This window comes from Notamacropus eugenii, chromosome 1 (assembly GCF_028372415.1).
Source record: "Notamacropus eugenii isolate mMacEug1 chromosome 1, mMacEug1.pri_v2, whole genome shotgun sequence".
NCBI lineage: Eukaryota > Metazoa > Chordata > Mammalia > Diprotodontia > Macropodidae > Notamacropus > Notamacropus eugenii.
Genome location: NC_092872.1, coordinates 308,820,210 through 308,836,138, shown reverse-complemented (window position 1 = coordinate 308,836,138; position 15,929 = coordinate 308,820,210). Strand labels below are relative to the sequence as shown.

General features: G+C 33.9%; 1 protein-coding gene across 5 annotated transcripts in view; it reads left to right on the top strand.

Annotated features, from left to right (window-relative positions):
* Positions 1 to 15,929, top strand: part of NIN (ninein) — a 157,595-nt gene that overhangs the window by 127,516 nt on the left and 14,150 nt on the right. For all 5 annotated transcript variants that reach the window (XR_011971758.1, XM_072629443.1, XM_072629441.1 and 2 more), the window contains one exon: positions 3,581 to 3,682. Coding sequence is in view for 4 of the 5 variants with exons in the window: in XM_072629443.1 (XP_072485544.1) it covers positions 3,581 to 3,682 (102 nt within the window). In the remaining variant the exon portion in view is untranslated. The remainder of the gene's footprint in view (positions 1 to 3,580; positions 3,683 to 15,929) is intronic.

Here is a 15,929-nt window from a genome sequence, read left to right as displayed (position 1 = left end):
AGTTCATTTTATTAACAGCCTCTGTGCTGAGCCCAAAATAATAATCACCAAAGTTCTAAGAATTAATAAGTTCAGAGGGACCAATTATTCTTTCAGGCCATCTATCTATAAATTGACATTATTATGAAACTGAAATTTTTCTATACAATAATATTTAGTGCTGCATTGAAGGAATTATTTTGCCAGATAATATTTTCAAACAGTGAATTTTAAAACTCCCCTGGCCTCTAAAAATCTATGATGATGATGATGATGTAATTACTGTAATGTTTTCATTAGAAAAGAAAGACTACCATTCAAAATTTTTAAAATAATAGTGTTACTGAGTAACTACAGAAATTTTTTACTAGTTAATTTTAAAGTCTGATACTCTTTCTTTTAAAGAATTGGCTTCCAGAATTAGCCATATGTCCTTCAGGGTTACAGAATCAGCAGAAATTGCTGTCTTGGCATAAGTTGAGTCATCCAATTACCCAACAATAGCAGCTGCTAACGCAGGAGAATGTAAGACTTCAAATTGTGGTGCAGAGCTCCACAACGGAACTCATATACTCCCAAGAAAGGTCATTAGAAAAGTTGCGCATACCAGCAAGTTGTGACTATATTTGAAAAATGTTAAAGGAAAAAAAAAATGTTCCTAGAATAAAGATTTGAGTAACTTGCCATAGAACATCAATCATTTCATAGTATTGGAAGGGTACTTAAAGGTGATCTAGGTAATTTGTTGTTATCGTCATGTATTTACATTACATTACATGTAATACATGTAATACTTTCATGTATTATCCTAAAATGTTTATAAACTATTGGAGGAAGGAAAGTAATTTTGGGAAAAAGCTGCTTATGGTAAGAATTTTAAGAAAAAATATGGATTTCTGAAAGTTTTAAAAAATCTGATTTTTCAAAATTAAACTGTAAAGCACTATATAATATTTTATTTTTTCCTGAATTACATGTTAAAACAATATTAAACATTTGTTTAAAAACATTTTGAGTTCCATATTCTACCCCTTCTTCACTCGCTTCTCCCTGAGTAAGCAATCTGATATAGGTTATACATGTGCAATCATGTAAAATACTTATGAATTGTTGAGTCAGTATTATAAAGGAATATGGTTATTGTTGTTGTGTTTGTCCTTTGTTTTTGAAGAGGACCATGACATCAGGGAAATGATGACATAACTTGCAGTTGACTTTGATTTGAGTGAGGGAGGGCTGTGCAGGGTCAACCAGCCTTACTTTCTCCTCCTGAGCCATCTGGGTCCAGTGTCCAGATATTCATTAGGATGACTGGATATGGTACAGGATGCAATGGGAAACCCTTGTCTTTTTAGGCTAGGGCCTTTTCAGGTTCTGACTTCTAGTGGGTAACGCCCATTCAGTGACTAGGTCTCTAAGAAGTTAGTGGAGGGATGACCCCTTTATTCAAAAATAAAAAACTCAAACTGGAAGGAGAAGACCTTCAGGGTTCTTGAGCAAACGAGAAACGGTTACTATTTGCTATTTACAGCTAGGTAATACAATGGATAGGACACCAACCTGGAGTCAGGAGGACCTGAGTTAAAATGTAGCCTCAGACACTTGACATTTAGTAGCTGTGTGACCCTGGGCAAGTCACTTAACCCCAACTGCCTTGCCAAAACAAACAGAAAAACTAATAAAATTGATCAACCTAAAAAAAAATAAAGTCTAAGTTATTTTAAATATGTAAAGGAATAAAATACTAGTCAAAGTCCTCCTATTTAAATGGTGTTGGTATAGTACATTAATCAAATAATAAAATGTGTCAGATATTAACTGCATGCCAAGCCTTTGCACTGATGATACAAATATAGGAATAGGATAGTTCTTGCCCCAAAGGGGCAACTCATGGCCACCGCAGAGGCAGTATTTGCATTATGTTAAATAATAGTCTAGTAAGGATCTTTAGAAATACAAATATCAATTTCAGAAAGTAAGTGAATACTTGACCCAATTGAATCCAAGGATGGAGAGTGGGTTCCCTTTTTCCTTTGGATGCCCAAATTAAAAGTGTTCTTTCCTCTTATTGTTCCTGGTTAGGTCCACCAGATAGGCTGTTTACTTTCCCTCCCAGAAATAAAAAATATCTGAACCCATCAATCGCTGTAAAAATCTCAGAACAATCGAAGTTGAGGTTAGAGAGAGAATGCAAGTAGTTTCAGAAAATATGTTCTGGCCATAATATATTGTATGGATGTAATTTCTTCTGTGTTTATAATATTAATATAACACAACTAATACTATGTGCCAGGTATTGTGCTAAGTACTTTACAAATACTATCTCATTTGACCTTCACAACAACTCTGGGAGGTAGATATCATTATTATCCCTATTTTACAGATAAAGAAATGGGCTGAGAGAGTTAAGTGATTTGTCCAGAGTAGCATAGCTAAGTTAAGTGTCTGAGTCAGGATTCGATCTCAGGTATTTCTAGACTCAAATTGCAGCACACACTATCTAATATCAGATTTTCATCAAAGATGTTTGATACAAATACTTTTATCTTTCCTTCTCATTCTGGCTGCATTTTCTTTGTGCAAAAGTTTTCTAATTTCATGAATCAAAATCTTTTGTCATTTATAATCTCCTCTATGCCTTGCAATGTATGACCACCCATTCCTCCTATAATGTCTTTATGAAATTGTCTTTTATATGTAGAACATTTATCCATTTCTAACTAAGATGTTGATCTCTACCTCCATAGTCTGGGTTTTTGGGTTTATTAAGCACAAGACTGGTTGTATTTATATGCTTTTGAGTCTTCCTTATTTCATTTCTTCCACTGAACTATTTTCTCATCTCTCTTTTTTAATGAGTATCAGATAATTTTGATAAGTATTGTTTTGTTTTGTAATTTTATACTGGGTAGTTCTAATCCTCTTTCATTTCTCCTGGGTTTTTTCTTCATTATTTCCTTGTGTGTTTTTTTATTTCTCCCTCAAAATTCTCAACTTTTTATTTCTTAGCAGGAATTTTATTATTATTGTTTAGTTCTATAATGTGAGGCAGAATGGGGTAGGGTAAACCTGGGTTCAGCTCATATCTCTAACATGTTATTTGTGGATATTTCATTTATTATTAAGGAACTCCTAATGACTAAATTATATATGGATTGTGATCTTCATTGGTGAAGGGAATTCCCACCCTAGGAATTCCTTATGCTGACAAAATAAGAGAGTTTTTGTGTTCCAAAAATTAGCCTTTTTGATAATTTGATTATATATCACTAAATATGAACATTAATTTAAACAATACCATTTTAATATAATGGCATATACAATGTGCATTGACCCCTTACTACCTGGATTACTTTGCGCAAGTCATTTTAACTCTTTCAGACTCGGATTTCTTACCTGTGAAATGAGGGGGTTGGACTCAATGACCTCTGAAGTGTCTTCCAGTTTTTGATCTATGATCCCATGATTCTTTCTCTAAATGTTACTTGGTAGTTGTATTTATTTAAGTCATGTGTGTCTTAGTAGGTTAACTCCCATGTATTTTATGTACTTTGTCGTTATTTCAGTGGCTGTTTTTAAGAACATTTCTACTTTATAATAGGTTAGTCAAATGAATAAACTTGAAGAAGAATTGGAAAAAATTCATTTGGAAAACCAAAGCCTGAAAAATAAACAAGTAAAAGTAGATGAGGAAATGATTGAGGTAAGTTTTCGACTAACTGGTATAGCCATGTCCCATTCGTTAGCCATAATATTAATTATTATTATGTAATATAAATGTGTATATGTTTATCTAGCTGGATTATTCAGAGCATTCTACCTACAGAAGAAAATTTTGTATTCCTATATTCACCAAAAGAAACCCTAGATGTGATTGGATTGTTTGCTTTGAATACACCCCACATAGCAGAAACAAAACAAAATTAAACAACTGCAGCAAACAAGGGAAGTACAAGAACCACAATGTACCACTGCATGGAGGTCAGAAATAGAAAGAAAAAGAAACCAAGTTAAAAATAATATCAACAAAATAATGACAGAGAGTCTATTAAGATATTTCTTATTAAAAGTACACAAAGAGATAAGGATGAAAGTAAAATTTGAAAAGAAGTGATGTTGGAGGACCAGATCTGAAATACCACGAACTAAAAGAATGAGAGAATACATAAATGGGGAGGGGGAGGAAGATAAGAGAGAATTTATGATGTGTCTTACTCAAGTCAATAGTAAACAATGAAGGGGAAATAACTCTTGTTATGCTCTCAGAAAGAAGACCTATGAGAGAATGGGTAAGGAAGCAAAAGGGAGGCATGGAAACAGGCAGACAATCAGAGTTGAGTGGTGAGAGAAGGATTTCCAAGAGGGCAAAGTTCTATTTTATAATGGAAGATGAGAAGCTTACAGTAGGTATAATCTGCCTGGATTTGATATTTAAAGAGACCACAACTTCAAGAGAATATTATTCTGTTCCTATGGACAGAATCCTTTTTCTAGAAAAAGAGTCAGAGCTTTGAGGAGAGTGAGGTGGGCACTAGGCTTTAAAAAGGGTTGATTGACATGGACCTAGAGAAAAGATTAATGGCAAATGATGGAAAATTTTCATGAAAAGGGCATGGGATAGTAATTTACCACATGATCAGAGACACAAAAAATTTCTACTATGACATGATGCTTCGATCCCCTCTATCTCCTGCAGAAATTCATACTTCTGAGTGAATGGGGAGGAAGCAAGATAAACAAGGCAAGAGCATAAAAATTGTTTAGGAACTTTAATTCCATAAGGAATTTAGAGATTAAAAAATGAATGTAAAAGCATAAGGATGATAAATAAAAACATAAAAATCTAGAAGAGTCTTAAAGAAAGAGGATTAATGAAGACAATGAGGGCAGGAAAGAAAGCCTTTTTTGGAAAATGATGCAGAAAATGAAAAAACCTAAAAAAACAACAGAAACTGAGAGAATAAGGAAGTTTTTACCTCACTTAACTGAGAGAAAAAAGAGAAGAATTGGAGATCTAAAAAAGGAAGAGAAGAAAAAAAGAATTTAATAATTTAAATAAAATTCCAAAACTATGGAAAATTGTGAGACATGGGAAGGGAGGGTTTGAAGGTGAGGGGAAGAGAACCTGTGGGAGCAGGGTTGCCTTAAAGTAGATTAAGCTAAATAAAAAGACAAGAAGAGGAAAAAAATCCTCTTCAAATGTAAATAGAATGTCCTAAAAATACAAAAGGGAGCGAAATATTGGATAAGAAAACAAAACCTCATAATTTATTGCTTTCAAGAAATGTTTAAAAAGCAAAGATGTACACAGACTAAAAATGAGAGACTAAAGTAAAATTTATTAAACATCAAAACCGTCCAGAAAAGCAGAATTAGCAATTATGCTATCTGACAAAGCAAAACAAAAATGTAAAATATAGAGATCAACATGGACATTAGATTATGCTAAGAGGAATCACTGACGACAAATGTGTATCAGTATTAAATTTAAATGCTCCAAATGTCTTAGTATCTAAATTCATACAGGAAAAGTTAAGCTAATTACAAGAAGACGTAGATAGCAATCCAATAATAGCGGGAGAAATTAATGTCTCCCTCAATTTTGGAAAAATTCTAACAAAGATAAACACAAGAGAAAATACAGAATTGAACAAGTTATTCATGAAACCAGAGCTAAATGACTTATGGCGTATTCTAAATGGGACTGCTAATGTATATATGTACTTCTCAGAAGCATAAAGAGCTTTTATAAAAATTGACCATGTAGTTGGACAGAGATATTGTAAATAAATTTTAAAAGTCAGAAATAGTAAAGACATCCTCTCTCATTGGATTGAAGAGTACATGTCAGTGAGTAAGGTGTTAAGAAGCCTGGAAAGACCAGAGGGAGCTAGCTTATGAAGGGCTTTGAAGGCCAAACAGAGTATATTATACTAGATTTTTTGGCATCAGGGAGGTACTAGAGTTTATTGAGTGGGGGAAGTGATCAAACACTCACCTCCTGTCTTTTCTACAAATAACTCCATATATTGACTTTAGGCATTTTTACTGACTGTCCCCCATGTCTGGAATACTCTTCCTCTTTAACTTTGCCTGCTAGCTTCCCTGGCTTCCTTTAATTCCCAGCTAAGTCCTATCTTTTACAGGAAGCCTTTCCCAATTCCTCTTAATAATAGTGCTTTACTTTTTAATCATGTTCATACATATTTGTTTGCTTGTTGTCTCTCCCATTATATGGTAAACTCTTTGAGGGTACGGAGTAACATTTACAGCTTTTTGAATCCCCAACATTTATCACAGTGTCTGACACATAGTAGACACTTAATAAATGAATATTGCTTGCTTGATGACTTGCATAAGCACTTCCATTCCATCCCAACAGATTGCCCCTCCCCAGCATCTCTACTCTCTCACTTGTCTTCAGTCTTTCCCTATCCCTAGGATTATTCCTATTTCCCTTCTGCCTAAAAACATGCCCCCCATCCTTAAAAGAAAACCTCACTTGTCCTTCTTTCTGTATCATCATCCTATTTCCCCTCTGCCTTTTCTGGCAAAAAAAAATCCTTGAGAAAGCCACCTCCATTTTCTCTCTTCTTACTCTGTTTTTAATCCCATAAAATTCCACTTCCAACCTCATCATTCTACCAAAAATTGCTCCCTCCAAAATTACCAATAATCTCCCAACTGCCAATTCCATCGGCCTTTTTCTCAATCCTCATTCTTGATATTTTTGCAGCCTTTGACACTGTCAGTCACCCTTTTCTCTTTGATATTCTCTTTTCAGGACACTGCTCTTTCCTGGTTCTCTTCCTTCCTACTTGACCTCTCCTTTGCTGAATCCTCATCTAGGTGATACCTTCTAACTGTAGGTAGAGTCATGTGGTCTCTGTCTTGATTTCTTTTCTTTTCTCTTTTCTTTCTATTCTACCTCATTTGGTGATCTCATCAGCTCCCATGGATTTAGTGATTTAATTATCATTTCTATACTGATGACTTTCAAATCTATCTATCCAGCTTTAATATCTCTACTGAGTTCCTATCTCACATTTTCAACTGCCTCTCACACATCTCAAAACAGATGTCCAATAGATATCTCAAATTCATGTCCAAGACTGAACTCATTATCTTTCCCCCAACCTCTCTCCTTCTCAAACTTTTCAATTACTATTGAGGGTACCATCATCCCCCCAGTCCCTTAGGGCTCCTAACCTAAGTCTCATCTTGGATTCCTTACTATTCCAACCCCATCATATTTAAGCTGTCACCAAAGCTTGGTCATCTCACTTTTGCAGCATCTTTCAAATAGGTCCCCTTCTCTCCTCTGATGCTACAACCACCTTGGTTCAGGTTCTAATCATTTCATGTTTGGACTATTGCAATAACCTGCTGGTTGATTTTCCTGCCACAAGTCTTTCCTCACTCCAGTACATCCTCCATTTTGCTGCCTAAGAGATTTTCCTTCATTGTAGGTCTGACCATATCACCTCACTACTCAATAAACTCTAGTGGTTCCCTACCACATCCAGGATCAAATACAAAATTCTCTGCCATTCAGAGACCTTATTAACTTCCTGCCTTCCTTTCTAGTCTTTTTACACCTTATAACCTATCATGAACTCTTCAATTCAATGATGTTGGCTTCTTTTTTGTTACATGGGTGAGACACTTTCATTTCTTAGCTCTGCACATTTTCTCAGGTAATCCTTCATGCCTGAAATACTCTCCTTCTTTGTCTCTGCCACATGCTTCCTTAACTTCCTAAAAATATTGACTAAAATCTTATCTTCTACAGGAAACTTTTCTTGATTCCAGTACCTTCCCTTTACTAATTGCTTTTTGTTTCCTGTAGATAGCTTGTATGTATTTATTTGCTTGACATTTCCCAAATTAGGCTGTGATCTCCTTGAGGGTAAGGACTGTCTTTTGCCTTTCTTTGTATCCCCAACTTAGGATAGTGCTTAATATGTAATGGGCACTTGATAAATGCTTATTGACTGACTGATTGACACTGTATACAGAAGCAAAGAAGCACAGTAAGTGCAGGGTTTGATATACGCAAAGATCCCAACTGTTGGGGCAAGAACTCACTATTTAATAAAAACTGTTGGGAAAACTGGAAATCAGTTTAGCAGAAACTAGGTCTAGACCAACATCTCATATGGTATACAAAAATAGGCTCCAAATGTATACATGACAGACATAAAGGATAACATAATAAATTAGATAATGAAGAAATTACTTATTAGATCTGTGTCCTAAAAGCATAAACTATGCATATCCTTTGACCCATCTATACAGCTACTAGATCTGAATCCCAAATCAATCAAAGAAAGAGGAAGATGATTCGTATGCATAAAAATATTTATTGTAGCTCTTTTCATGGTAGCATAGTTTTAGAAACTGAAGAGGTGCCTACCAATTGGGGAATGACTGAACAAAATATGGTGTGTGTATGTGTGTGTGTGTGTGTGTGTTGGAATATTATTTTGCTGAAAGAAATTACGCAGGGGAAAGTTTTAGAAATCTGTGAAGACTTTGATTAACTAATATCAAGTGAAGTAAACAGTACCAGGACAATAATTGATACACTAACAGCACCTTTATAAAGACAAATAATATTAGAAGACTTAAGAACTCTGATCAACACAATGACCAAGCTCAGTTCTACAGGACTCATGATGAAAGATGCTTTTCACCTTTGGTTAGAGAGGTGATTGATTCAGAGTACAGATTGAGACATTTTCTTGGACATGGCCATTACAGAAATTTTTTTTTCTTGATTCTACATGGGTAAGTAAAATAAAATTTATTTTAGAAATACCAAATAAAATAAATATGTAATAGTTTTACAAAGAGTACAGGCATCAGGAAAGATTTCATCTAGAAGATAGTGCCTAAGCTATATCTTAAAGAAAGAACATTACTTTATAAGGTAAATATGAGAAGGGAGTGTATTCTGGGAATGAGGGATGGCTATTTCAAAGGCATAGAGATGAGAGATGGAGTATAATGAGTGAAGAACAGAGAGAAGGCCAGTGTGTTTGTATCATGGAATGTGGAATGGTGAGTAAGATCCAGTGAGGCTAGAAAGATAGATTGCAGCCAGATGGTTTACTTATATTTTATCCTGGAAACAATAGGAAGGTACTAGCATTGCTCCAGAAGGGGAGTCACATGATTAATTGAAGAGGTAAGATACTTGAGTTAGTGACATCTAGCAGGATATTGTTGCAATCATTCAGGTAAGAGGTGATTAGAGCCTAAACTAAGATGATAGGTATGTGAATGGAGAAAAAGAGTCAGATGCAGGAGATTTGGTGAATGTAGGAATGGCAAATATTTTGCGGTTGATTGGAAATGTGGATGAGTGAAGAATCAAGGATAATTGAATTATGAATCTGAGACACTGGAAGTTTGATAGTTCCTTCAACAAAAACAAGGAAGTTTAAAAGATGGGGAAGTTCACGAGGAAAGATAGTGAGTTTAGTTTGAGACATATTGAGTTTAAGATATATCCTAGACATTCTGTTTGAAATATCCAATAGTCAACTTTTGATACAGGTCTGAAATTCAAGGGATAGTCTATGGCTGGATAATACTTATTTCCTTAATTTCTTTTTATTTTTTATTTTTTTTAGCATTTCTAGTACTATTCCAAAAAAAAAAATAATAGTGATAGTTGGCATCCCTGCTTTACTGCTCTTACTGAGAAAGCTTCTGGTGTTTCTCTATTACAAACAATTGTTTTGGTTAAGCATTTTTATCTTAATGAGGAAAATATTTTTCCTTCCTATGCTTTTCAGAATTTTTTAATATGAGTGCTATATTTTTATCATAGCCTTTTTTCCTGCACCTCTTAATAGAATCATGTGGTTTTTAATTTTTTTATTAGTATAATTCAATAGAATAGTTGGTTTCCTAATGTTGAACCATCCTTGAATTCCTGATATATCTCTAAATTAATCATAATGACAGGATAATTTTTATTGTAATCTCTTTGCAGATAATTATTTAATATTTTGGCACCAATGTCCATTATTGATATTGGTCTATGGTTCTTAGTCTGTTTTACCTCTTCCTAGTTTGGGAATCAGGACCCTGTATGTCAAATGTAAAGAGTTGGATCTAGTGTGAGATATTAATCTGGATTATCCTATTCTTAGAGTAGGGATTAATAAACATAACTAATCAAATTCAAGGGACAAATCAGTCAAATTCATTCAGACAAATGACTACATATGTACACATGGAGTCAGGACTATTCTAACATATTTGTTCTCAAACTTTGTATTTAACAAAATGCACAATTTTGTCTCTCACAGCTAATTTCTGATTGATACATTGGCAAATCCATGGTTATGTCTATTATATCTTGTATGAAAAGATCAATTGATACTTTGGGTTCTCTTTTTCTAACTCCTGTAATATTTTGATCTTTGTTCTTTTGTCTGTGGCTAACCTGTGTCTAGAACTCAATGGCTGGAAATAACAGAGAGGGGTACAGTTCTCTGCCTGACATTGTGTGTGAAGGTAGAATATTCCTTTTCAATGTACTGCCATAGCATGATGGAAACATGTCATTATGTTCTTTATCAATAACAGCTTTTACTTTGTTTTTTATTATATTTGAGATGAACCGTTATTCATTTGACTGTGCCAGGGTGGGGGAAGGAAGGCTTAAATTTTAAATTCACAGAGGAATTTTTCTCTGAATTAAAGGCATTAAATATAAAGAAAACAAACTATTTCAATGACAGGGTAATCTGGTCCATAGTCTTTAACATGAAGAGAGGAATTGAAGCATTATGTATGTGGGGAGTTTTATATACATACATACATGCATACATACATATGTATATGTATGTATATATGTATTTTACAATGACCATTGACTTTTTTTACTAGCCTGGGTCATACCTTCTGATTTTAGTGCATCATGTGATTGCATGCCTTCTGTCAAACCGTGATGCTTGTTGAGTTCGTGGCCAAAATTGTAGTGACATGCTTCATGTGGTAAAATTTAAACACAATTTCCTCTTTCACCCCTTCTGTGTTCCTATTTTATACATATGTATGCTACTTCTTGGATCTCTCAAACAAATATTTTTACTTCGGTGTGATTTTTTTCCTTGTCTCTCTCTAGACACCCTAGAATGTTATATCCCATCTTTCAGTTTTCACTATGTGCCTAATTATGCTATTAATTTAATAGTTTAATTCTAATTGGTTAAAGAGAAGAACTGTTCTATGGTTACATCACCTCAAGATACATTATAAGAATTTCTTTGAAACTTTTGTTAAGGATGGTTGTCAGGAAGATGATAGCCCTTTAATATTTGCTTTTCAGTGTTCTTTTTTTTAACTCAGGTCCTTCTGACTCCAGGCTCAGTGCTTTATGCACTGCACCACTTGGTTGCCCCTTCAGTATTCTTTTCTGAAAACTAAAGAAGGAAAATTCTAAAGACCCTTCCTGGCACTTCCTCCTACCCACCATTAAAGGGTATATTCCAGATTAATGTCATTGTATTATTAAAATCCATACTCAAAAGATTAATTTGAATTAAGGTTTTCATTATGGATGTCAAGCAGGAAATTCTTTTTTTTTAAGAATCTGATTTAATTTAAAATGAAATCTTCAGTATTGGGTTGTCTTCTAGAATTTTTTTCCTTTTTATATCATATTCTACTAAATGGCATATGTAATGACTTTTAAAATAATGCTGAAATATTTTTCGATTTCAATATCTTAATGTATTTTTTCCATTTCACTTTTGAAATTTGAGGAAATGTTATTTTGATAGAAGGGAGGAAATTTATTTCCTGTCTTCTAATAGTGTCTCCTGCAATGAGATTTCCACCCTTTAATAACTTTATTCATTTGACAGATGTGTGGTGATACCTCAGAGTTTAGTTGTTTGAATTCACATTTCTCTGATTATTAGTAATTTTCGTTTGATTTAAAAAATAATTTATTTTCTTTTTTAAAAACTTCTTATTGTTTCACCATTTAATTATTGGGGGAAGGTGCTTGATCTTTTAGAATTGTATGAGTTGCATATGTATTTTGAATGTCAGGCTTTTATAAGAAATATTTAATAAAAATATGTAATCAAACTACCTTATTTTTCAAACTTCTTATTCTCACTCTAACTGCAAGTTTTTATTCATTGAAAAAATTCAAATCTGAACCAACTCCACAGAAATAGCTCCTTTCTACACCTCACAAATGCACCTAACATTAAACATATGGAGAAAGGTATAATAATTTGGGAGGAGCAATAAGTTGACTCATCTCTAGTGAGCTAAATAATTTTGTTACCTTTCTATAAAGAATGTATTTGACCTCTGCAGTTTATACGCACAATTGTTTTGCATGTCATTTTCATCAAAGATTTAATGAGTTCCTTTAAGCAGCATATTGTGCTACATCAAAAATCCCAGCAGCGTGGCATTGGAAAATCACACATGTTTTCATAATAACATATACCCCCAATTTCACTATATTAGAGAAAGAATTGAATTTGTTACTTTCAGCGATAACTATACTGGGATCCAAATTAAAGCTCATAAATTAAATGCTTGTTGAGTTGCATTGAAATGAATGTCATATTAAGTTAATGAACTGAGGTGCCTTAGAATCAATAGTTGCTTAACAACATCATTGTTGTATTTAAATGATTTTTATAGTCATTCAGATACAAGGCATTTTCAGTGTGATGCTTAATCCATCCCCGCACCACTGAACATGCTGCTGCTCCTTCTGTAGCAAGATTGTCTTGTGGTACCCAGAGAACAGTTTCTACAGCTTCAAAAACAATTGTTACAGGCAGAATGGAGAAATCAGCTTTTACAGAATGAACTTGAAAATAGGACCTCTGAAGCCAACATGGCACAAGTAAAAGTACTGGCACTATATATTAGTGGTCTCAGGTAGCGTAGCTTGATGAACTGCTTCATTTTTCTGTTTGCCTTTTCCTATTAATTAATAGCTAACATGTACAGTGATTACTGTGTGCCAACAACATGCTAAATACTTTACAATTATCTCATTTGATCCTCACAACAAACTTATGATGCAGGTGCTGATATTATTTACAGATGAGTACACTGAGGCAAAACAGGTTATGTGATTTGCCCAGAGTTACACCTCTAGTAAGTGTTTGAGGCTGAATATGAACTCAGGTCTTCCTAACTTCAAGCCCAATGCTTTGTCCACTGTGCCACTTTGCTGCTCAACTTTATGTGAACTTACTGTTTTCTTTTATTATACCAGTTCAAAAAGGGAGTAAAAAAAATCCCTTCCTAATGAAAAAATAGAAATAACCTTTGTTCTGTAAGCAAAGATATGTCCATTAAGATACATTCATTGTTGTATTGGAAACTTTGGCATCTGGGATATGTTAAAAATAGAAATTTATAGAGTATTAAATAGGTTCTCTAGATGCTTCAAGAGGCAGCTAGTGATTAGAGTGCTGTACCTGGAGTCAGGAAAACCTGAGTTCAAATCCAGTCTCAGACCCTTACTAGCTAGGCACTTACCCTTTTTTTTTTTTTTTTGCCTGAATTTCCTCATTTGCAAAATGAGAACGATAATAGCACTTGTCTTACAGATTTATTGCGAGGATCAAATGGGATAAAATTTGTTAAGTACTTAGCACAGTGTCTGGAACATAGTAGGTGCTATATAAATGCTAGCTATTGTTGTTTGTGCTGTTACTATTATTATACTGATAAAATACCAGGTTCCCTTTAACACATAACAGATCTGAAGTTATCACTAAAAAATTATCAGATGCCAGGAGCCCTATAAAACACAAAAATTTCTTCCTTGAATGGACACTCCTAGCAAAGCAACCTAAGTTTTCCTTTACAGTCTGTTCTACACACCTGTCAGACTCAGTTGAATAGTTATAATTAAACTCAATAATGATGAGTCAAGAGAGATGTGTAGGTCGAGGAAAACTTAACAAGCCATATAACCATGAATTAACCTAACCTTTTTGTTTTCTCTCTTAAGGATCTCAACAGTCTAATGTGCTCAACAGCATGCAAAACCCCCCCCCCCCAAAACTAATGTAGGACAAATTAGAGGTAATCTTATAGGGAAGGCACTGGCATTAAAGGGAATCTGAAAAGGCTTCTTGCAGAAGGGTTTTTATATCCAGAACCTGAAGGAAGTCAGGGAGCACAGGATGGAAGAAGAGTATTCTTGGTATGGCAACAGCCTGTGAAAAATCAGTCAGATGATATCTTGTATGAAAGACAAAAGGCACGATCCTTTCTCAGCTTGTTATAAATCATTTTTATTTATACTAAGTGGTGATTGGATTTGGGCTTCTTAAAGGAACATATGCTATATGTTTTCTCATTCTATTTGTTATAACTAATTTTAGGAGAAGGTACTAATTTTTATTTGGAATTTGAAGAAAATCAAGATTATACTTCTTTTGTATAAGAAACTTTTTTTAGTAGAGAGGGTATTTTTTTTTTTTTACAATTGTGATGTAATAAATAAAAAAGATTTCAAAGAAAATAAATCTTTACAACATCTAAAAAAGCTAAGAGATGGCTGTATTCTGTCACTCAAAAAACCATGAAGATATCACAATTGTTGAAGATTCTAATGGGGACATTAGCATTTACTAGCATTTACTTATAAAATTGATTCTAGGACATCTTAGATGTGTTCCCCTCTAGAGAAGGGCCGATGCTCTTTCAAGGTGTCCTGGCCATGCATACTTAATCCATGTTTTATGCACACCTCTGTTAAAGATTTAATTTCTAGCACATTAAAAATCTTGCCACTTGTTAAAAAATACAGATCTCTTATTAGTTAGTATAATCCCATCTTTCCTGGGATTTTATTAAATGCTATCTCTTTTCAAATGTTTTTACAATATATTTTCCAATAGTTCCCTAGCTCCTTGATCTCATCTATTTTGGTCCAAAATTTGGAATAATGCAAGAACACAATAAAAACTGGTTCATTTGTGAAATGCTAAAATGACTTCTTGCATTCTGCATCCTTTTCTCATTCCCTGAAGTAGATTGTCTTTCCCACATTTAAATATAGTTTCTTAACTCTTTCTCTAATCTCCTATCTGGTAGTTGTGAAAATTGACTATTAATGTTGCCATACCTCTGACATTTTGGGAATGGGATTTATTACTTTCATCTACTTTATTATAGTTTCCTTTTTTTAAAGTGGGACCCTAGTCACATATATGTATCCTATGTGAGTCGATCATATGCTTTTAGAATATGTTATGATGATATGCTATGTAGCCCATTTATTTAAATTTCTAGTCATGAATGTTGTTTTCAAAATAATAGCTGCAGATTGGTGGTGGTGGTGGTGAAAACATTCATTTCTTTGATTAATAAAATTTTGAACTTAGAGTTTTTATGAAAATATAGAGTAAAAACAGTTTTGCGACAATTGGTCACACGAAGAAACTTTTAAAAAGGAAAATATTCTGTAATATTATCCACAAAGCAGTCAAATCAAAGTCAACAAGTGCCAGGCACTGTGCTAAGCTTTGGGATACAAAGAAAACAAAAACAAAACCCACAAAACCCAAAGAAAACAAAATTAAAGCCAAAAACCCAGTCTATTTGTTTTCTCTCTTAAGGATCTGAACAGTCTAATGTGCTCAACAGCATGCAAAAAAAGCTAATTCAGGATAAATTAGAGATAATCTTATAGGGAAGGTGCTGCTATTAAAGGAAATCTGAAAAGGCTTCTTGCAGAAGGGTTTTTATATCTGGAACCTGAAGGAAGTCAGGGAAGACAGGATGGAAAAAGAGCATTCTTGGTATAGCAGCAGCCAGTGAAAAATCAGTCAGGTGATATCTTGTATGAAAGACAAAAGGCACGATCCTTTCTCAGCTTGTTATAAATCATTTTTATTTATACTAAGTGGTGATTGGATTTGGGCTTCTTAAAGGAA